The sequence below is a fragment of the Carcharodon carcharias genome, chromosome 34 (assembly GCF_017639515.1).
Source record: "Carcharodon carcharias isolate sCarCar2 chromosome 34, sCarCar2.pri, whole genome shotgun sequence".
Taxonomy (NCBI): domain Eukaryota; kingdom Metazoa; phylum Chordata; class Chondrichthyes; order Lamniformes; family Lamnidae; genus Carcharodon; species Carcharodon carcharias.
Genome location: NC_054500.1, coordinates 1,410,954 through 1,434,464, shown reverse-complemented (window position 1 = coordinate 1,434,464; position 23,511 = coordinate 1,410,954). Strand labels below are relative to the sequence as shown.

The 23,511-nt window shown below is 43.4% G+C and overlaps 1 protein-coding gene across 3 annotated transcripts in view; it reads left to right on the top strand.

Annotated features, from left to right (window-relative positions):
• LOC121272645 (tyrosine-protein kinase receptor UFO) overlaps positions 1 to 21,293 on the top strand; it is a 254,311-nt gene extending 233,018 nt beyond the window's left edge. For all 3 annotated transcript variants that reach the window (XM_041179342.1, XM_041179341.1, XM_041179340.1), the window contains 3 exons: positions 5,949 to 6,108; positions 7,147 to 7,283; positions 17,732 to 21,293. In XM_041179342.1, coding sequence (XP_041035276.1) covers positions 5,949 to 6,108; positions 7,147 to 7,283; positions 17,732 to 18,152 — 718 coding nt within the window. In that variant the 3' untranslated portion in view covers positions 18,153 to 21,293. The remainder of the gene's footprint in view (positions 1 to 5,948; positions 6,109 to 7,146; positions 7,284 to 17,731) is intronic.
• Positions 21,294 to 23,511: the final 2,218 nt, after the last annotated feature.

Sequence of the window (23,511 nt, the reverse complement as noted above, 5' to 3'; positions counted from 1 at the left end):
AGGACTGGGGGACGGGTGGAGTCTGGCAGGGCAGAAGGGGTCCAGAGTGGGGGGATGTCCAAGTGAATGTGCAAGAGACAACCCTGGTGTGTCCATGACTGCCTCCTAGGGAGTGAACAGAGGGTGGGCGTGGAATGAGGGAATGGTGAGAATGACCCAGGGCAGAGTGAAGTGCTAGTATGGAAGGGTGAGGATTCGATGGTAACAGTAGAAAGGATGGCGAGGGTGGTTGACAGACACTGACCCTGGGGCTGGGAAGGAGGTGGCCAGGGAAGTGAATGTGGGTGCGGGTGGGATTTTCGGGAAGGAAGGGAAAGTGCCTGTTCACCTGGACATCCCCAAAGAAAAAGGGTTGTGGCTGGCAGGTCACAGAGGCCAGGTCAGGATGGTGAGTGGCTTGGAGGAGAGCTTCCAGGTGATGGTGTTCGCATGTGTCCACTGCCCTCGTCCTTCTAGATAGCCGCGCTTGTGGGTGGCCACTGCAGGAACTCAGCCTTTGCTCCTGCGATGGAGTGGAGGTCTGCACACATCTCAGTGTTCTGCCATGGAAACTGCGTGTTTCCTGGGAATGCCTGATTAATGCGGCATGTTTGGGATGATATGGTGTAAGAAGTCGCCATTATGGCCGGCAGGTAAAACGTCATTTCCCCCACCCACTACTGCACTTAGAGCAAATCTGGGATGGTTCTGCCCAGTCTTGAGAGATAATGATTCTAACATGACCATGAAGCTACCATTGACTGTCACAAATACCCATCTGGTTCACTAATGCCCCTTACGGGAAGGAGATCTGCCATCCTTACCTGACCTGGTCTATGTGTTCCTTTTATTCATTTATGGGATGTGGGCATTGCTGGTTAGGCCAGCGTTTATTGCCCATCCCTAATTGCCCTTGAGAAGGTGGTGGTGAGTTGCCTTTTTGAACCACTGCAGTCCATGTGGTGTTAGGGAGGGAGTTCCAGGATTTTGAACCAGTGACAGTGAGGGAATGATGATATATTTCCAAGTCAGGATGGTGAGTGGCTTGGAGGGGATCTTCCAGATGGTGGTGTTTGCAAGTGTCTGCTGCCCTCATCCTTCTAGATAGTCACGCTTGTGGGTTTGGAAGGTGTTGTCTAAGGAGCCTTGGTGAATTCCTGCAGTGCATCTTGTAGATGGTACACACTGCTGCTACTGTGCGTTGGCGGGGGAGGGAGTGAATGTTTGAGGATGGGACGCCAATCAAGTGGGCTGCTTTGTCCTGGGTGGTGGCGAGCTTCTTGAGTGTTGTAGGAGCTGCACTCATCCAGGCAAGTGGAGAATATTCCATTACACTCCTGACTTGTGCCTTGTAGATGGTGGAGACTTTGGGGACTCAGGAGGTGAGTTGCTTGCTGCAGGATTCCTATCCTCTGACCTGCTCTTGTAGCTACAGTAGTTAAATGGCTAGTCCAGTTCAGTTTCTGGTCAATGGTAACCCCTAGGATGTTGATAGTGAGGGATTCAGTGATGGTAATGCCTTTGATCTCAAGGGCCAATGGTTGGATTCTCTCTTGTTGGAGATGGTCATTGCCTGGCACCTGTCAGCCCAAACCTGGATATTGTCCAGGTCTTGCTGAAGTTAGACATGGACTGCTTCAGTATCTGAGGAATCGCAAATGGTGCTGAACAATGTGCAATCATCAGTGAACATCCCCACTTCTGACCTTACGATGGAAGGAAGGTCATTGCTGAAGCAGCTGAAGATGGGCCGAGGGCACTACCCTGAGGAACTCCTGCAGTGTCGTCCTGGAACTGAGATGATTGACCTCCAACCACCACAACCATCTTGCTTTGTGCTGGGTATGACTCCAACCGGTGGAGAGTTTTCCCCCGATTCCCATTGACTCCAGTTTTGCTCGGGCTCCATGATCCCACACTCAGTCCAATGTTGCCTTGATGTCAAGGACAGTCACTTTTACTCTTAAATGCCCTCTGAAATGGTCCAGCGTGCCACTGAGTTTTGTCAAACCGCTATGAAGTCTAAAAGGATTGAAACCAGATGGACCACCTGGCATCGACCAAGGCATCAGAAACACCCAGCCTTGACAATCCTGTAAAGCCTTCCTTACTAACAGCTGCGGGCTTGTTCCAAAATTAGTCCAGGTCAAGCAACAGCCTGACATAGTCGTACTCAAGGAATCATACCTTACAATGTCCCAGGCTCACCATTGCCACCAGAGGTGGTTACACAGTGGTATATAGTCGGGTGGGAGTTGCTCTGGGAGTCCTCAACATTGACTCTGAACCACATGAAGTCTCATGGCATCAGGTCAGACATGGGCAAGGAAACAAAAGAACAAAGAACAAAGAAAAGTACAGCACAGGAACAGGCCCTTCGGCCCTCCAAGCCTGTGCTGATCATATTGCATGTCAAACTAAAACACTTTGCACTTCCGGGATCTGTATCCCTCTATTCCCATCCTATTGATGTATTTGTCAAGCTGCCTCTTAAACATCACTATTGTACCTGCTTCCCCCACCTCCTCTGGCAGCAAATTCTAGACACTCACTACCCTCTGCGTAAAAAACTTGCCCCGCACATCTCCTCTAAGGTTTTCTCCTCTCACCTTAAATCTATGTCCCCTAGTAATTGACTCTTCCACCCTGGGAAAAAGCTTCTGACTATCTACTCTGTCCATGCCACTCATAATTTTGTAAACTTCTGTCAAGTTGCCTCTCAATCTCTGTCACTCTAGTGAGAACAATCTGAGTTTCTCCAACCTCTCCTCATAGCTAATAACCTCCAGACCAGGCAGCATCCTGGTAAACCTCCTCTGCATCCTCTCCAATGCCTCCATATCCTTCTGGTAATGTGGTGACCAGAATTGCAAGCAATGCTTCAAGTGTGGCCTAACCAAGGTTCTATACAGCTGCAGCGTGACTTCCCAGCTTTTATACTCAATACCCCTGCCGATGAAGGCAAGCATGCCTTCCTGACTAACTTATTCACCTGCGTTGCCACTTTTAGTGACCTGTGGACCTGTACACCCAAATCCCTCTGCCTGTCGATGCACTTAAGGGTTCTGCCATTTACTGTATAATTCCTGCTTGTATTAGACCTTCCAAAATGTATTTACCTCGCATTTGTCCGGATTAAACTCCATCTGCCATTTCTCCGCCCAAGACTCCAACCGATCTATATGCCGCTGGATTCTTTGACAATCCTCTTCACTATCTGCAACTCCTCCAACCTTAGTGTCATCTGCAAACTTACTAATTAGCCCAGTTACATTTTCCTCCAAATCATTTACGTACACTACAAACAGCAAAGGTCCCAGCATTGATCCCTGTGGAATAGTTAATTTATTATAACTGTGAAACCTCCTGCTGCTGATTACCACGTACCACCACCCTCCAAGCCACACACCGTCCTGGTCTGGAAATATATTGGCATTCCTTCACTGTCGCTGGGTCAAAACCCTGGAACTCCCTCCCTAACAGCACTGTGGTTGAACCTACATCACATGGACTGCAGCCGTTAACGAAGGCAGCTCACCATTAGCGTCTTAAGGGCAATTAGGGATGGGCAATACATGCTTGTCCAGCCACTAATGCCCACATCCCATGAATAAAGAAAAAAATTGCATAATGAGCCCATCCAAGTTCTGTTGGCTGCAGGTTTAGACTCATGAAAGGATTTTCATGGCAGGGATTCTGTTTTGACAGCTGGAGAGAACTATTGATTTAGTTTGATTGACACCTTTATGTGGTTATAATATTTTTTTTCTCTGCGATCTCTTTTATCAATTTCTTAATGTTTATTTGCACAAGTTTAAGAGGTATCAAATGTTTGAAATCTCTGTGATTCCTTCTTTAATGGGCTGTTTGACCCTTTTATAGGGTTGTAGGAACAGCAATTTTTTTTTATGAAACAAGATTTGTGAATGGGTGTTTTTTTAAACGGTTCCTCGTATGCCTTTGGTTCATTGGGTTCTGTAGTGTATGCAGGGTGCATGGACATAGGGCGGCCAGGACTTGGCATGCAGGGTATGAGTGGCCATTCTGGTGGGGGGCATGATTTAGCATGGGGTTATAAGGGGACTTGAGGGTGGAGGGGATGAGTTGGCATGGAGGGAGCATAGGCAAGAACTTTTGAACATACCTTTCAACAGGTTCCTGAATTGAAACTATGGTTTCCCTGAGACCTCCTCTGAGGGCTGTAAGTCATGGGTCATGGAGAAGCTGGCCTGACTCCACGAAAATTGTGGGAGGATAGGTAATGTCTACCCCGACAATGGAGCCGACCACGCCAGAGGTGCAGGTGGTGGGCTAGCTTCCTCATCTCTTATTTTCATAAATATCAGGACAGATGTTTAGGGAGGGAATTCCAGAGCTTGGGATTTGGCAGCTGAAGACTCAGTCAACAATACTGATGGAGTTAAAATTATAATGCTCAAGAGGCCAGAATGGAAGATGTTACGATATGGCAGGTGGTTTTTGCCCGGCCAACCATATCCACAATGATTTTTCAACTTATAGTTATTATGAGAAGGCTGGTACACTGAATTCAGAAGTAATGAGTCCACTACCACCTTTAGAGATTTTAAAGATTAAATTAAAACATGTATTAACAAATGAAGAACAAACTTAAACACACACAAGGTTACAGTTACACAGTTATAACAGTTCCCCAAATTCCTACTTAACATGACTCCCAACTGCACACCCACTTTGAGGCAACCGTCCAAGTAGATTCCAAATTTATGAAATCACCCAGCAATTTTACCACAAGCACCCACTGGCCAATGGGCTTCCAAAGGCTTTTAACACACCTTTGGTAATTGGAACAGCAAACTCCTGCAGACAGGCTAGAGGCTTCTCCCAAGTCTGGTTCACTCAGTCAGGCATGGCCACCCCTCACATAGCCTTCCAGCCTTCCTTAAATATATTTTATGCCTTTTGATTTGTAAATTCCATTGTTTCCCCTTGTCTTTATAAGTTACTTTTCCCAGAATATAAAAATCTTTCACATTATCATTGTGGCCAGCACTTTTGGGAAAAATCAACGTAATAACCTTGCCTTATTTACCTTGCCAGTTGTAAACATGTTCCTGTCCCTTTGAAAGTCAAACACTTCTCCACTTATCTAAAAATGCAAATTTCATTCATGCCATATCTGTTGACCGCACCCCAGCTCTACTCATCCTCATTTCAAATGCCTGTTTTACACTTCACTTGTTTGATAATTTAAACCTTGCAGTCCGCCCATCTCCAGCCCAATTAAATCAGCCACATACATAAACACAAACCTGCTTTAAAATATCTCCCCAAAAATTAGGAAAAATATGATAGTGTCTTGTCAGAGTGTAGATATCTCAGAGGATTGTAGGGCTGGAGATTACATACGAACATACAGATGAACAAGGGACAGGAGTAGGCCATTCTGCCCCTTGAGCCTGCTCTGCCTTTTAATAAGGTCACGGCTGATCTGATAGTAACCTGAGATCTGCATCCCGCCTACCCCCGATAACCTATCACCCTCTTGTTAACTAAGAATCTATCCACCTCTGCCTTAAAAATATTCAAAGACTGCTTCCACCACCATTTCAGGAAGAGAGTTCCAAAGACCTCATGACCCTCAGAGAGAAAAGATTTCACCCCATCTCTGTTTTAAATGGGCGACCCATTATTTTTAAAGAGTGATCCCTAGTTTTAGATTCTCCCACAAGAGGAAACATCCACTTCACATCCACCCTGTCAAGCCCCTTCAGGGTCTTGTAGAAGTAGGATGAAAATTTTAAAATGGCGGCATTGCTGAACCCTGGAGCGAATGTAGCTCAAAGGGCACTTGGGTGATAGGTGAATGGAACTTGATGTGAGTTAGGATACAGGCAGCAGACTGAGCTTAAAGTTATGGAGGATGGTAAGTGGGATGTGGAGGTTTGATGCGTTTATATTATTTTAAAACAATGTCTTTCTTATCGCAGGTTAAATGAAAACATGAATGTCTGTGTGGCTGACTTTGGGCTGTCCAAAAAAATTTACAATGGGGATTACTATCGACAAGGCCGGATCTCGAAAATGCCAGTGAAGTGGATTGCGATTGAAAGCCTCGCAGACAGAGTTTACACAACCAAAAGCGATGTGGTATGTGATTTGGATTCTGAATTCCTGCCATAGGTCTGAGCCCATGTAACTTAAAATAAAGTACAAGTGTTTTCCTCTTAAACGAACATTACAATAGCCTCATTCTCAGGCATTTCTTCTTGAGTTTCCTGATTTTTAAACTGTAAATGGGTGGTGGAATCAGAGCAGAAGGCTACTAGCTATATTCTTGAGCTGTGGTGAGTTAACAAACCTAAATTGGGCTATTTTCATTAGATTACAGGGTGTTTAAAATAGTGAATGGAGACAAAAACTGACCATATTTTAGTTCATTCTCTGGGCATTGCTATCAAGACCAACATTTATTGCCTATTATAATGGGCATATTGCCCATTTTTGATTTCCTGTGAGAAGCTGGTGAGCTGCCTTCTTGAACCACTGTAATCCACGTGCTATAGGCAAACCCACTGTGCTGCTGTTAGGAACAGAGTTCCGGGATTTTGACCTAGCAACAGTGAAGGAACAGCTATAGTTCCAAGTAGGCATGGTGTGTGACTTTAAGAGGAACTTGAAGATGGTAGTGTTCCCATTCACTTGCTAAGCTTATCCTTTGCTAGGTGGTACAGGTGATGAGTTTGGAAGGTGCTGTCGAAGGAACCTCGGTGAGTTGCTGCAGTGCATCTTGTAGATGGCACACACTGCTCCATGATGACTGGTTCCAACGATTGAGCGATCTAGAATGAAGGGATGTAAAACAAGATTAAATGTGAGATATTCAGGATGGAGAATAGGAAACATTGTTTTTACACAGCGTAGCTTGCAGGTCATTTTGCTGGACTGGTCCATGTTTGCAATCCACATCAGCCTCCTCCCACTCTAATTACCTCTTCCCACCTTACCCCTGTACCCATCTAACCTGCAGCCTTTCCAAGAGAAGCATTTGTCTACTGAGCACTCTACCACCCTTTGGAGATTCATCTCAAAGTCTTGGAGGTAGATTGAGTTACCGCGAAGGGCAGTAACTATGATTGTGTGGGTAAAGTTTTTCCTAGTGTGACTTGTTCTTCTCTCTGCTTTCAGTGGTCCTATGGTGTCACCATGTGGGAGATTGCAACCCGCGGGCAGACTCCATACCCAGGCGTGGAAAACAGTGAGATCTATGACTACCTCCAGCAAGGCAACAGACTCAAGCAGCCCCCAGACTGTCTGGATGCATTGTAAGGATTCTGCAGGGGTTCTCTTTATGAATTTATTCTTTGATGTGGCAGTATTTTCCCTAAATTTGGATTTTCTGAAGCCTTTGTAAAGGGTCTTTGCTCAAATTAGCTGATTAAGTGGTTCTTTCGATTATTTTTAAATGTTTTTTTTTCTTGGGCTGGAATATTTCTGAACAGATGAATCCTTCCAGGAGGATTTATCGGTCTCTTCACCAAATTAACTTTTGCTGACATCATGAAACGTTTGACAAGTCCTAAAAGTTTGGGAGTTTTAACCTAGCCTTTGCTTTGAAATACTGACAGGGTAGAGGACAATGCTGGTTTTATAACCAGTATTATTTTATTCTTCACTGAAGTCATTAGAGAGTGAGAGTGATATTGAACTGGATGTCAACCCTAAATTCTGCCCCATCATATGGAATTCCCACTTGGCAAGAAGGATTTATAGATGTGATCACCCCGCAGCTTGAGACTATGCAAGGAGAGAGGGAATGGGTGACCATTAGACAGTCAGGAAGAATCGGCAGGTAGTACAAGAATCTCCTGAGTGCATTCCTCTCTCTGACCAGTATTTAGTTCTGAATATCGATTGAACTGGGGACTGCAGCCAGAGCTAAGTCCATGCACCACGGCTGGCTCAGCTGTACATGGGGGCAAAAGAAAACTGGATTGGCAATAGTGATAGATGATTTGATAGTTAGGAGAATAGATAGGTGTTTCTGTGGCCGTAGGTGTGAATCCAGGATGGTGTGTTGACTCCTTGATGCCTGGGTCAAGGATGTCACTGAATGGCTGCAGTGCACACTGAGGGGGTAGGGTGAACAGCCAGCAGTAGTGGTCCACATCAGTACGGACAACATAGGCAGAAAGAGGGCTGTGGCCCTGCAGTCAGAATTTAGGGAGCTCAGTAGGAAATTAACAATCAGGACCTCAAAAACAGTAGCCTCTACGTTACTCCCCATACCATGCGCAAGTGACTAAAGAGATAGGAGGATAAAGCAGATGAATGCATGACAGGAGGGATGGGCAGGAGGGAGGGCTTTAAATTCATGGGACATTGGGACTGGTTCTGGGGGAGATGGGACCTGTGGAGGCCAGATATCTGGGACTCAGTTCCTTGCAGGGTGATTTGCCAGTGGGGTTGGTTTAAACTAGCTTGGCAGGGGTGTGGGAACTGGGAGGTAATATGAGAGAAGAATATGGAGGTGCACAGAATACTGAGAGAGATAGATAGCACTCGACTAGGAAATAGTAAGTCATTTAAGTGGGCACAGAGCAAGGGAGAAAGCAATAGAGTCTAAATCAAGGTTACAGTGCATGTATGTGAATGCATGGAGTGTGGTAAATAGATTGGTGAGTTACTGGCACAGATTGCTATGTGCTGTGATAATGGAGATATGATAACGGAGACCTGGATCAAAGAAGGGCAGGACTGCATATTAAGAAAGGAAGAAAAGGGAGAAGACTGGCGGTATTGATTAAGGAGGACACTGTAGTGTTTGAGAGACAGGATGTCCCAGAGGGGTCAAAGGCATAGTCTAATCGGCTAGACTAAGGCTCAAAAAATATGCAGTTACTTTGCTAAGTGTAGTTCATAGGCCACCAACTGTTGGGGAAGATGTAGAGGAACACATTTGCAAGGAAATTACGGAAAGATGCAAGAATTATAGAGTAGCCTTAATGGGGTAGCAGTGGTGTTAAGGACAGATAGGGACCAGAGTTCCTCCTGCAGTGTGGTCAGGAAAAATTTCTACACATTATGTTTTCAGTCCAACAACATGGTAGACATGGTTCTTGGGAATGAGGTGGGCCAAGTGGATCAAGTGTTGTTAGGAGACCATTTAGATGACAGTGATCATCATATCATAACGTTTAATTTGGCTATGGAAAAGGACAAAGAGCAATCCAGGGTAAGAATAAATAACCAGGCGAAAGCCAACCTCAATGGGGTAAGAATGGATCTGGGTTGAATAAATTGGAATCAAAGGTTGGGAGGGAACATGGTAATTGAACAATGGGCTACATTTAAAGAAGAGATAGTTCCAGGCAAGGTAGGGCAAACAAATCCAAAGCTCACTGGATGATGACAGAGCTAGAAATTAAGATGAAGAAGAAAATTTATGCTCAGATATCCATCGATAATACACCTGAGAACCAATAGAAGGTTCAGAAAGGAAGTAATGAAGCAAAGAAAGAGTATGAAAAGAAACTGGCGGTTAAATAAAATCCCAAAGTCTTCTCTCGGCATAAAAGTAGTAAAAGGATGGTAAAAGGAAGAGTGGGGCCAAAGAGGGAACTTGTGCATGTAGGAAGGGAACATGGCTGAGATAGTACATGAATGCTTTGAATCTGTCTTTAGCAAGGAAGAGGGTGCTGCCCAGGACATGATGAAAGAGGAGATAATTCAGACAAATGAAGGGATTAGAATTGATAAGGAGTAGGCATTGGATAGGCTGTGTTACGGACAGAAGATGTATTTTAGAGGGAGTGTTTTGAGAATGGATGATTGGTATTTCACATCTACTTATGACTTGATTGGTTTCATTACAACTCTTACTGTTAAGCTTTGACCTCATAGACAGTAAGTTTACAAGTCCAAAGATTTTGAGTCTTGGGTAGCCCACAAACAATATGTGTGAATTCCACAGATGGTTTTTGTCCATCCCACAATCATTTTTCATTTTAAGAACCTTCTGAATGCATGTTCAGGCATGAGTTAATCCTTTGAGCAGAAATTACAGAATCCCTCAGCAGCCATCTTGGGTCAAGGTAAGTTGTCTATTTGTCACTTTTTTTATTTTTAAAGTACAAGTGTTCATCCTCTTCATATGCTCATGGGCAAATGATGGTTTAAAAAAAAGGTAAAACACAATAGCAATCATTCATACACACTAATTTGCAGACATTCCATTAAGCCCTGTCATTAAATTTCTACAACTATTCTCTGTTCAAGCCTGAGTTTTTCATCACCCCTTTTTTTGGATGATGAAAGTCTTTTGCTGTTGGGGTCTGGTTTCAGGGAGGTGTTGTTTTGGAAACTTGATGCTTTTTGGCCCTTTTCCCCTTTTAAAATTCCCGGTTATGTGTTGTCTAACATTTTTATTAGTATTTGTTCATAGGACTTTGGGAATTTTAACACCAAAAGATAATCCAGCCTTTATTGAGTCTGGGTTTTGTGGAAGGTCGCGTTCAATTCTGAATTCCTCGAAGGGATCAAATTCCACAGGCTGCTGAGGGGCAAAGTTCATAAAATGCAAATTTTGTGTGGGTTCCAAAGTTGAATTGTTGGATTTAGTTAGATTTGAACTTTGAACCTGACCATTTGATCCTTGGATTTTAGTAAAGTATTTGACAAGGCCCCATATGGCAGACTGGTCAGAAAAGTGAGATCCCATGGGATACAGGGGAAGGTGGCAAGTTGGATCCAGAATTGGCTCAGCGAAAGGAAACAAAGGGTAATGGTCAATGGACGACTTCGTGAATGGAAAAGGGTTTCCAGTGGTGTTCCACAGGGCTCAGTGTTGGGCCCTTGCTGTTTGTTGTATATATTAATGATTTGGACATAAATGTGGGAGGTATGATTGAGAAATTTGCAGATGACACAAAAATTGGCCGTATAATTGATGGGGAAGAGGACAGCTGTTGTGTCCAGAATGATATCAATGGTTTGGTTGAGTGGGCAGAAAAGTGGCAAATTGAATTCATTCCAGGAAAGTGTGAGGTAATGCATTTTGTGAGGGCAAACAAAGCGAGGGAATACTCAATAAACGGGAAGTTATTGAGAGGGACTGAGGAAGTGAGAGACCTTGGAGTGCATGTCCACAGATCCTTGAAGGTGGCAGGACAGGTGGATAAGGTGGTCAAGAAAGCATATGGAATGCTTTCCTTTATTGGACGAGGTATTGAATACAAAAGCAGGGATGTAATGATGGAATTGTATAAAACGCTGGTTAGACCACAGCTGGAATTTTGTGTACAGATCTGGTCACCACATTACAAGAAGGACATAATTGCTCTGGAGAGAGAGTACAGAGAAGATTTACAAGAATGCTGCCAGGGCTTGAAAATTGTAGCTATGAGGAGAGATTGGATAGGCTGGGGTTGTTTTCCTTAGAACAGAGGAGGCTGTGGGGTGACCTAATTGAGGTGTACAAAATAATGAGAGGCCTAGATAGGGTAGACAGAAAATACTTGTTTCCCCTAACTGGTGGGGTCAATTACCAGGGGGAATAGACTTAAGGTGATTGGTAGAAGGATTAGAGGCGACATGAAGAAAAACTTTTTCACCCAGAGGGTGGTGGGTGTCTGGAATTCACTGCTTAAGTTGGTGGTTGAGGCTGAAATGCTCAACTCATTTAAATGGTACTTGGATCTGCATCTGACATGCTGGAACCTGCAACCTGTACACAAAATTCCAGCTGTGGCCTAACACCAGCGTTTTATACAGTTCCATCATTACCTCACTGCTTTTGTATTCACCTATGGATCAGGTGCTGGAAAGTGGGGTTCAAATGAGTGGGTAGTTTCCTTTTTATATTTTTCTGGCCGGCACAGACATGATGACCACTTTCTGTGCTGTAACTTTTCTATGGCTCTAGTAGGCAATTCCACACTGACTGCACTTGTCTTCACCTTGTGGTTTCCACAAGTGTCTTAGGCTGTATCATCTTCCCTTTTCCCTTTCCTTCAGGGATGGATTTTCCCCAAATCTGCCCCATGTCCACGATTGCTGACAGGCGGCTGTCCAGCTTCCATTGCACACCCCTGTAGCACCCCAACTAGGTGAGGCCTCTCCCTCACCTTCTGTTTGTCTGTTTGGGAGCTGACTTGATCCCTATTTAAATCCTGGAAGAAGATCTTTGCCAGTCACCCCTGAGGAATTTCCTTCAACCTCTGCTGCTTTTATTCCAGCACTTTTGTTTTTTCCAGGACCCATGTTAGTTTATTTAAATCCTAGTGCTCTATCCTGGCCCCTTTAAATTCTATTAGCTTTCCTTTAGTCTCCTTAACTTTTTACTGAGACTATCGCCCCCTGTAGGATTTTAGGAATGTTGTCAAGGTTCTGCAGCTAAGCAGGATTTTGCTGGTTTCCCTAGTCTCCATGGGCTGCTCTGGACGGTCTGGACAGAAGACCTGAGATCCCACACAATAGGTCAACTTCCTGCATTGGTAAGCTCGGAATGATCCTGACTAGCACTAACCTGATGACAAACTTACACTGCAGTAAATTTTCACAAAAGGAACCTCTCCACATTCTCCAGTGAGTCCCTTCACCAGAACTTTAGCATCCCCTCTGCTTTCAGGCACCTTTCATCCATCTCATGCCATAAGCAAAGCTCACCAGCAACCTGTATCCAGGAGAATGTTCATCTCCTTTTCCGATTGTTTGGAAAAGCTAGGGATAATTTTTCCTTTGAACAAACAATCCTGACAAATATCTGGGCCAGTTGCTGTGACATTTGAGCACAGATCCACACCCCTCATGGCCTCATGGGTTTAACCACAGAGACCCTTTTTGGTTGACCCTGGTAATGCCAACCTTCCATTTTCACATGTCCAGATTTACCACAATGGAAGAAGCTGACTGACTTATGTCAATAGAGAGTGATTTGTTTTTTCTACCCCATTCTCCTTCTCCTTTGTGTTTTTCCCTCCTTCTGCCCATTCACTACTCTCCCATTTCCCAGTGCTCTCCTGCTTTGTTCTTCCAGGACCTCTAGAGATTATTTAGGAAATATTTTCCTGCATTAAAGGGTCTGTGGGACAGCTCATAACTATCTGCCAACAACTCTCATCCTTGGTACTCTTTATTCTTCGATATACGACCTTATACATCAAGTGCTGCTGGAGCTGCACTCATCCAGGCAAGTGGAGAGTATTCCACCACACTCCTGACTTGTGCATTATAGATGGTGGACAAGCTTGGGGAAGTCAGGAGGTGAGTTACTCGCTGCAGGATTTCTAGCCTCTGACCTGCTCTTGGAGCCACAGTATTTATATGGCTAGTCCAGCTCAGTTTCTAACTGAAGTTGGGTTGAGCCAAGGACACTACCCTGAGGAACTCCTACAGTGATGTCCTGGAATTGAGATTATTGACCTCCAACAACCACAACCATCTTCCTTTGTGCTAGGTATGACTCCAACCAGTGGAGAGTTTTCCCCCTGATTCCCATTGACTCCAGTTTTGCTGGGGCTCCTTGATGCCACACTCAGTCAAATGCTGCCTTGATGTCAAGGGCAGTCACTCTCACCTCACCTCTGGAGTAATGAGGTCAGGAGCTGAGTGACCCTGATGGAACCCAACCTGAGTGTCAGTGAGCAGGTTATTTCTAAGCAAGCGCCACTTGATGGCACAGTTAATGACCCCTTCCATTATTTTCCTGAAGATTGAGAGTAGACTGTTGGGGCAGTAATTGGCCGGGTTGGATTTGGACATGCCTGGGCAATTTTCCACATTTGAAAAGGCAGTTTTCATCTGATCATAATCCTGAGAGCTTTCTTCTTATTTCATGGAATAAACTTCACAAGCCCTTCCAATGAATTCACCCTATAAAAGTAGCATTCAAGACTCTTTTAGCCATTTTAGTCTTTTTGCAACTCTCTCAAAGGAAATGAAGTAGGTTTCATCTTTCTCTTCTTTAAATTTGAGTGCCAGCTGTAAAGCTTCAGAAAATCAAAGCAAAGATAAAAGTAAAATACTGCGGCGTTGGAAATGAAAAATCAAAGCTCTGCTCTGAATCCAAATCAGAATTTCTAGTGGCACATCCTTTATCCAATTTTAGCTTTGGCTTTTCCAATTCAAACTGCCAGATTTCTCTCTCCTGCTGCATCTCTCTCTCTCTTTCCTTTACATCTCACTGCCCTTTTTCCCTTTGGAAATCTTAATTCCACCTTTTCTATAGAAATTTCCCCCCCCCCATTTGGATGCTGGCTAACACTATGTTGTCAGTTTCTGATTCTAGATTTGCTTCCTCTGCTTCTGTTTCAATATCAAAGTGATTAGCTAGGGTTTAGATAATTTCAGCTATTTTTGCTTTAGATCTTATTACCTTCCAGACTTTAGCTCTTAGTTCGACAATATTTAATGCTTTTAGTGCAGTCCAAGTTACCTCACCTTGATCTCCAAAGGTTTCAGTGTCAAATGTGGCCTTTTTAGATCCTTAATACAATGAGTCTAGGTGAGAAACTGCTGCTTGATTTTTTCCTTTTGTTCTTTGCAGTTCCAGTGACCAATTTTAAACTTCCCATTTCCAATTTTATTGTTGTCCAATGTTTTCAAATTCCACCCTCAAACCCCCAATCTGTCACAGATGGAAGAGATAACGTTTCCCCTTTCTCCTCACCTCTTGGTTGTCTGCAGCAGCGTGCGTTTTAGAGGGAGTGTTTTAAACTCATTTGACCACCAACGGTCATTTACGTTTTAAGAACTTTCTGGAAGAATGTTCAGACAGGAGTTAATCCTTTGGGCAGCATTTTCCCCCTGTCGGGGGACTGTGCAGGAGCAGGGCCAGGCGGGGCGCACCGCCATTTTACGTGGTGGGCCAATTAAGGCCCGCCCAGTGTGACGTCCGCTTGGAAGCACTGAGCTTTCCCTGTGCGGGCCGGGGGTGGGGGAGGGATTCCCTCAGCCGGGAGTGTGCTCCTTCGGCCATGTGCACGGAAGAGCACACAGATCTCCCTGAGGCTAAGTGCTGCCTCAGGGAGATCAGCTCAAGTGTGAAAACGTTATTAAAGGCAGAAAAAAATATTCCTGACATGTCCCCTCAGGTGACACTGTCAAATGAGCAGGGACATGTCCATGACTTTTATTGAAACATTTTACATTTTAAATCCCTCATGAAAGCTCATCCCGCCCGTGGGCGCTGACAGTTTAGTGGGCTGCGCACCTCCTGAGCTGAAAATCTAAATGACGCAGGGTGATGTCGGGACGAATGCTTGACATTACCTCACGTCATCTTACGTGTCGATGATCGGGCCCCACACCCACTCGCCAACCGGAAAAAGCTGCCCTTTGTGCAGAAATCACCCCCTGACTCTTGGTAGTCATCTTGTGTCAAGGTGATGTCATGTTGTTCTTTATTTTTAAAGTAAAAAATATGCAGCCTTTCCATACGCTCATGGACATATGACACAAACGCAACAGCTGTCTACACTTAAAGTTAATAAGGTCCCAGGGCTGGATGAGAAGCTTCCTGCGTGCTGAGGGAAATGAGAGTGGAAATTGTAAATACACTGGCCATATTTTTCAGTCTTCCTCAGGGATGGTGCCAGAGGACTAGAGAATGATAAATGTTACACTCAGAAAAGGGTGTAAAGATAAGCCCAGCAAATACAGGCTAGTCAGTTTGATTTTGGTGTTGGGGCAGCTTCTAGAAACAATAATTTGGGACAAAATTAATAGTCCATGGACAAATGTGGGTTGATTAAGGAATGCCAGCATGGATTTGTTGAGGGAATATCATGTTTAACCATCTTGCTGGAGTTTTTTGAAGAGGTAAGAGAGAGAGTTGTTGAGAGTGATATGGTTGACGTGGACAGAGTGCTGCACAACAGACTTGTGATTAAAGCTCTTGGAAATAAAAGGCCCGTGGCAACATAAGTACAAAATCAGCTGAGTATTAGGAAACAGTGGTTAATGGATGCTTTGCGGACTGGAGGAAGACTTGTAGTGGAGTTGCCCCACAAGCCGGTGTTGGGACCCTTGCTCTTCCTGATATATATCAATGACCCGAGAGCTTGGCGTGCAATTTCAAAATTTGAAGACGATACGCAAAAGTGGCAGATGATATTCAACGCAGAGAAATGTGAAGAACATTTTGGTAGGAAGAACGCAGAAGACAATATAAAATAAAGGATCCAATTCTAAAAGGGGTGAGGAGCAGAGGGCCCTGGGTGTATGTGTGCATAAGTCATTGAAGGTGGCAGGACAGGTTGGGAGAACGATTAATAAAGCAATCAGCATCCTAGGATTTATTGATAGGGGCATAGAGTACAAAAACAAGGAGGTTATTTTAATCTGTATAAAACATTTGTTCAGCCTCAACTGGAGGTTTGCGTCCTTTTCTGGGCATCACATTTTAGGAAAGATGCAAAGGCAACAGAGAGAATGCACAAAAGATTCATGACAATGGTACCAGTGATGAGGAACTTCAGTTATGGGGATAGATTGGAGAAGTTAGGATTGTTTTCCTTAGAGAAGAGAAGATTGAGAGGAGTTTCGATAGATGTACTCAAAATCATGAGTAAATAGAGAAAATCTGTTCCAATTGGTAGAAAGTTCAAGAACAAGAGAGAACAGGTTTATGGCAAAAGAAGCAATGGTGACATAAGGAGAAATTTTTTCACCCAGCGAGTGGTTAAGATCTGGAATGCGCTGCCTGAGAGTGTGGTGGAGGCAGGTTTAATCAAAGTGTTCAAGAGGGAATTGGATAATTATCTGAGAAGAAAGAATGTGCAGGACTATGAGGAGATTGTGGGAGATTGGCACTAGATGAATTGCTCATTTGGGGACAGACATGACAGGCTGGATGGCCTGTGATGGAACAATTCCGTGACTCTGTGATTAACATTAGTATTCCATTAAATTTCCATCTAGCACCAGCAGCAATGATTGAAAACAGAATACACGAACTGGGCCCCAATTGCTGCTGTCTCTTTGAATGAGGATCACTCTGTCCCAGTCTGTCCATCAATGACTCCCTGAATGGGGGTCACTCTGTCCCTGTCAGCCCATCAATGTCTCTCTGAGTGGGGTTCAATCTGTCCCCTTCAGTCCAACATTGACTCTCTGAATGGGTATAGCTCTGTCCCATTCAGTCCACCATTGTTTCTCTGAGTGGGGGTCACTCTGTCCCAGTCAGTCCATCATTGTCTGTCCTGAGTGAAGGCCACTCTGTCTCTGTCAGGCCATCAATGATTCCCTCAGTGGGGGTCACTCTGTCCCAATCAGTCCATCATTGGTGCTCCTGAGTGAGGGTCACTCTGTCCTATGCAGTCCATCATTGTCTCTCTAAATGAGGGTTACTCTGTCCCAGTCAGCCCATCATTGATTCTCCCTCTTAGGCAGACTGTGTGGGAAAGGAGTATTAACAAGGTGCAGATATAATGCACTAGATTGGGAACATGATGAAGTTATATGTCAGTAATTTGAATGGGGAATTCAGAATATTGACTTTGCCAATTCAGTCTGGAGAGGTCAGGAAAAATTTTGCTTGCTGTCGTTACACCTGTGATGTCTTCCTAAAAATGGTTGCCGAGAACGAAACTCTTAAAAGGGGAAAAATTGAGAAAAGGAAAATTTCAACAGGTGCAGATATGCCATTAAGCAACGGTTCTTTCAGGCATGATTGGCTAAATGGTGACCTTCTATACTGTCAAATGATTTGATTGTATTGTTGATTTGTAAAGGAGTTTGATAAAAACTCAGTTCTTCGAAATCTTTTTTCCAGGTATGAACTGATGTTCTATTGCTGGCAACTGAACCCTCGAGAGCGGCCAACCTTTGAGATAATCTGCTGTCAACTGGAGAAGATTCTGGAGGACCTGCCGCCCTCTTCGGACCCAGAGGAGATTCTCTATGTCAACATGGAAGATGCTTGTGGGAGGCCAGACAGTCACTGTGAGCAGGGAGCAGTGGGAGGCGGAGACATTGAGCAATGTTTGAAGGATTCATGTTTGCCGTTCTCCAAGGCTCCTTTGGTAACATCGGCAGACGTCCACCAGTCAGATGCAGTTGATCGTTATGTCCTGTGTCCGCCTCATGAGACTGCCAGACTAATGGCGGCAGTGCCCTCAAGTAGCAATGTGCCTCCATGTTTAGCGGCTGAGGACATCCCGCTTGAAGAAATATGCGGGAAGGAATATAAATGAAAGAAGCCGTCCGTGGTTTTTGACTCTTCATGTTTGTAGGTGCCTGCCTCAAACATTAACTCCAGTGAACTCCCAGCAAAGTCATGTTATTGTTGCAAGTATTACTGTGTCACTTTGACCAAAATAACACAAGATCAGTCCTACAGCAGAAGCAATTCAACAATTGGAACCAAAAAATGCAGACAGCCAAGCAATTTAACCATTTCCAACCCCACTGTTGGATGCCAATCTCTTGCATATCATGAATTTCAAAGTTTCTCTTGCTTATCTTCTGCCAGGCATTTTTCACCCCTCATAAAACAATGCTCGAGGGGCATAGTGTCTAATATTCATATCACTGTGGCTTCAATCCAACAGCACTTGGGTACTGATATCAAATGTTTGTTGACACTTTAGCCGGGTTTGACCCGGACTATCATAGAGATACCTATACTGGGAAGTGTACACATGAACTCAGCTTCCCAGTGGAAAACAAAGTACTGCTAGTGAAAGGCCAAGAGGTCATGAGTTCAGGGGATATAAGTTGCATGACCTCTGAGCCCCGTTTTTAAGATTGTTTTACACCAGTAAGATAGGGAATCCAAAAAAATTTTTGGATTGCATCTGAAATCTTATAGGCAGCAGAAAATATTAAAGATAAGTTCACCTCCAATTTAAAAAAAATATTTACAAGATAAAAACAAATTGACAGGGCAAAACTATGATTAGAAGTGGGTGGAAATCAGAGTGCCTGTAGTTTGGGCGTGCTGATTGTAAAATTGATTTACAATTCATCCCTGTCTCTGCCCAACCAGTTTGTTATAATCCTTAGTTAAATGGTAATAAACACAAGATGTATTTGATTGCTACCTAAGTTACCAGAGATCGAGCAAGTCAAACACACCAGTGAGCCTATTAAACCATCGTTGAGCTTATTCCACCTGTTGCTTTCAATACATAACAAATCTAAATACAGATACCTCCACTGTATAACTGGGTCATGGTTAAATAAGGCCATTGCTTTTTGTGGGAGGCACTTTCTCAAGCATCACAATGTACAATTAGATCTGACTGATAACAACTTGATGAATTTATGATATAAAGTCAGTGCTTTGTATCATTTTCCAGGGCCAGCAAGGTTTAGAGTAGACACTGTGACTTATAGCCCTGAACATCACCTTTAGAGACATTGCACAATTTGGGAAGAAGCCAGAAAATAGAAAATCTATCACAAGTGATGGAGCAAAAGTTGAAATACTAGATCCTTTTCTTCTAGGACTATGTTGCAGTACAATAAGCCAATGTCAAAGATTATTTTATTTGTATTTATCTTTCTGTCTATTTCGCCTACACGGCTAATAGCTTTTTAATCACAACTTTTATCAGTAGCTATTTCTTCAATGTTAATTAGCTTTCTGCACAGTTGGCACCTTTGCAATCTTGCACGCTATCTCAGGTTTGATTCTTTTATAGGCGAGTGACTGGTAATCTGTTCTGAAAGTCGAATTGACTTGGTTACATAGCAGCAGAAGGTGAGGCAGCTTTGTCTTCGTGGCACTATCGCCTCACTGGTAATGAAGACACAGCTACCTGGCAGCGTCTGTCGAGTTCTGACCTTCCGAATATATCTCAAGGGTTGCAGTGAAGCGAATGCAACAAGTGAGTTTTGGGCACCCAATGACTACTAGTTTCAAAGGGGCTTCTCAGTGAAAAAAACTAGCTGAGCCACCCAGTCCAAACTGTGCCAACCTTATAGGTTGCCAAGGGCAAAGCACCTTGGGCTATGTGTATGAACAAGCACATTTCAATCGAATTGTTTACAACATTTTGTGAAGCATTTCTATCTAAATGGACTTCAATCCAAGCTTCGTCTGGCAACTTCCAACCTTAATTGAAATTGGGAGAGCCACTACTCACTGTGGACAACTGTGACCTAGGAGCACAGCACCTTCTCTTCAGGCACAAAGGTCTGTGTCAATACTGCACTGAAAGACTTCAAGGTACCTGTGCTATACAATAATATCCAAAAGGAGCACGCAACAAAGGCTAAAATTTTGTCAATGAATTTGGTATTTACTATCATTGATTCTAGCAAATGAATTGCTCCCCTGCATTAATATAGTTTTGTCTTTAAGCAATCAATTTGATGGCACCCGGCGCCAGGTGTACAGAGACCACGGGTTTATACAGGAATAAATGGCACATGACTCCATCATCTTATCACAATCTGTAATAGGGATCCACAACTATCAACAATCAGCAATCATTGACCCAACTCCTAATGCTTTGCAACCCAAACAAGGCATGGGATGAATTGAGCAATCGGTCTGCAGAATGACTTACGGCTTCAGCTGGACTGACTGACTACGCTTGAAGCCAATTTACAATCATCTTCTACTCATCGCCACATTGGAAAAATCTTCAGCTTCATTGTAAAGCAACCTCAAAAAATGTTGTCTTGTTAATGATTCCCAAGGTTAATTGTCATGGTAAATGGTTAGCTCTCATGGGAACCCTGCTTGGCCTTCAGTGCAAAGGGTATCAGCAAACACTTTCACATATACATCAGCCTTGATGTAGAATGAGTTGTTTTGGTGCTTCCGAGGTATAACTTAAATCATCTCCATTGCAGCTTACAGTGGTTAAGAGTCTGGAACGTACACATTGAACAGCATGGTAACCAAAGAATTTGATAATTTGAGCACTGGCATCAGAAATAAGTGATGACCATGAAAGATTGATTGGATTGTGGTAAAAATCCAACTGGTTCGTTGGTATCCCTCCAGAAATGCAAACCTGCTTATGAGGTGGATAATATACATTACCTCATTATCCCATGGTATAATAATAATATCCCATTAAAGCAAAAAAAAATCCTAACCCACAAAGAGGAAGGAGGAAGAATTTGCACTAATTTTAATTAGATTAGCAAGGTGAATGAACACGTTACCATGGCAATTAATTTGATCATGTACATTTTTAAAAATGTGTTTCCGTTGATTTGATTGACCTCTGTTATTTCCATCATTTATTTGAAGCAAGATATTTTATTCAAGCAGCTAGAACAGAGTCAGGTCTTTTTCAGCTCTTCCAGAGAATGTATAAGAACACTGTCCATGCTTAGCTTGAGTGTCTTGGTCAATTAAAGTGACTTCCTCCTCCCATCTGACCTGTTTCCACACTAATCCCATTGGTCACCCAGAGTGTCCCAATATTGCAGAGCCTCATCTTTCCAGTTTAATTAGAAAGACATTAGATTCTTCATTAATTATTGGATGATTTTTGACTGGCAGCCAAAGCAAGCTTTTCTTTGGCATCTCTAACATTTTTATCACTAGTTTAATTCAACACTTGTATATTTTTTTTTTCCTGCTACAATACTTTTTCTCCTATATTGCTCCCTGCACTGTCCTGAAGATGAATCTGCCGTTCCTGGAGAGTCCGGAACCATCTCGGAGGGTTGGAAACCTTGGGCTGAGGAGTTTCAAGTTCCTGTGATGTTCTCGCTCAAGGGGCATTATCTCCTCTTTAATTTTCCAGAGACACGAACTGCCAGTTGGCAGGAGGTAGTCATTTATCCTTTCTCAAATGGCTGCTTGGTGTGATCATTTAAATTGAGTAATCCTGAGTTTTACTGCATCTCGACTGACACAAATGCTTTTCATTTTGATGCAGTGTGTGTGGAAGTTCCACTTTCTACCTCCTGTGTGAATGCAAGGAAAGTTGTTGATTAGGGCCTGTATTTTTGCACCTCCATAAACTAACCATAAAATCATCATTGGTGCTTCTAGACAGTGAAAATGAGTTTTGGATTCAATCCACCCATTTTAGTTCAGTTAGTAAAATCCAATCCAGTTTGATAATGTGATCCAGAACATGTTTTAGCCACTCCCTGTAAAACACAGGCTCAATAATGTCTGTTGCAGGTTTGCAACTCAATTTCCTTAAAGTGACAATGTATCTGTGAATCATTATGAAGGGCAATCTCATGGAATGCACAGCACAGAAAAAGGCCATTTGGCCCAATAGATCCATGCCGGTGTTTATGTTCCACTCAGTCTTCCAGCTTTCTTTTGTTGAACCCCATTAATATACCATTCTATTCCTTTCTTCCCCATGTGCTTATGTAGCTTCACCTTAACACCTTAAACGCATCTATGCTATTCACCTTAACTACACCCTGTGGTAGCAAGTTTCACCACTTTCTAGGTAAAGAGATTTATCCTGAATTCTCTATTGGGTTTATTACAGACTATCTTATATTTATAGTCCCTAGATGATATTCTCTTTGTGCAATTTCTTCTGTTAGTTCCACAGCTTGGCTAGATTACTATCTGCACATCAGCTCACGGTCTTGGTAGGAGGTTTGAATGTGGCTTTGAGGTACGGCTACACTGTGCATTTCATCCGATGGGAGCTCAGAATCCTTAAAGATGTCGCATTTCTGCCAATGAAATCAGGTAGAACCGTTATTTAGATATTTAAAAAGCTTGCCTTTCAAACATGTTCCATTGTAGGGTAAATGGTGTCTCTGTCAACTGGGAAACATGGTATTGAGAATTCCATGATTACACAGATAAACCAACGTGAGAACTGTGGTACAGAATGTTCTGATGAAGGGTCATACGGACTCAAAACTTCAACTGTATCCCTCTCCGCAGATGCTGTCAGACCTACTGGGTTTTTCCAGGTATTTTTGTTTTTGTTACAGAATGGACACATCAATTAGTAGGTGCAGCCTTGGCAAAATACCTATGCCCAGTGCACAAGGGAGGACTGGTTTGCAGAGTTTGTGCAGCCAGTGGGATACTTGTCTGCTGGCCTTGCTTATTGTGAAATTGTGGGCAGCTCTGCTATTTCCTGCAGTCAGGTGAGCTGTGCAAACTGAGGAAATTGCCTACCAAAGGAAGGAGCAGAGGATGCCAGGCTGTGGTAGCCCTGTTGACACAACAATAGTGAGTTAGTCAATTATTAATGACCTGCCACACGAGCCTCAGCACATTTGTTAAACACTGATTTATATGTAGACAGCCGGTGTAGACATTTAAAAGAAGCCTATCCTCTTAACTATTTATTATCCTTGACCACCAATATCATCTCTATCTTTAAACTCTTCAGCATGGACTTTTTCCATCTTCCCCATTGTCTTCTTCAAAGTCTTCACCTTCAAAATGTTGATCAAAAGTTTACAGCATGCATTTCCATTCTTTGAAGCCAACCCTGGATCTGGATCATTGACCTTGAGGTGGCTGGTTTCACAGTATTCGATATAACTAGGGAGCTGACTCCTAGCTGAGCCTGCACAGCAACAGGAAGCCCATAACGACTAGAGCTAATTAATGAAAAACTGCAACAATAGAACTGTCTTCAAAGTGATACA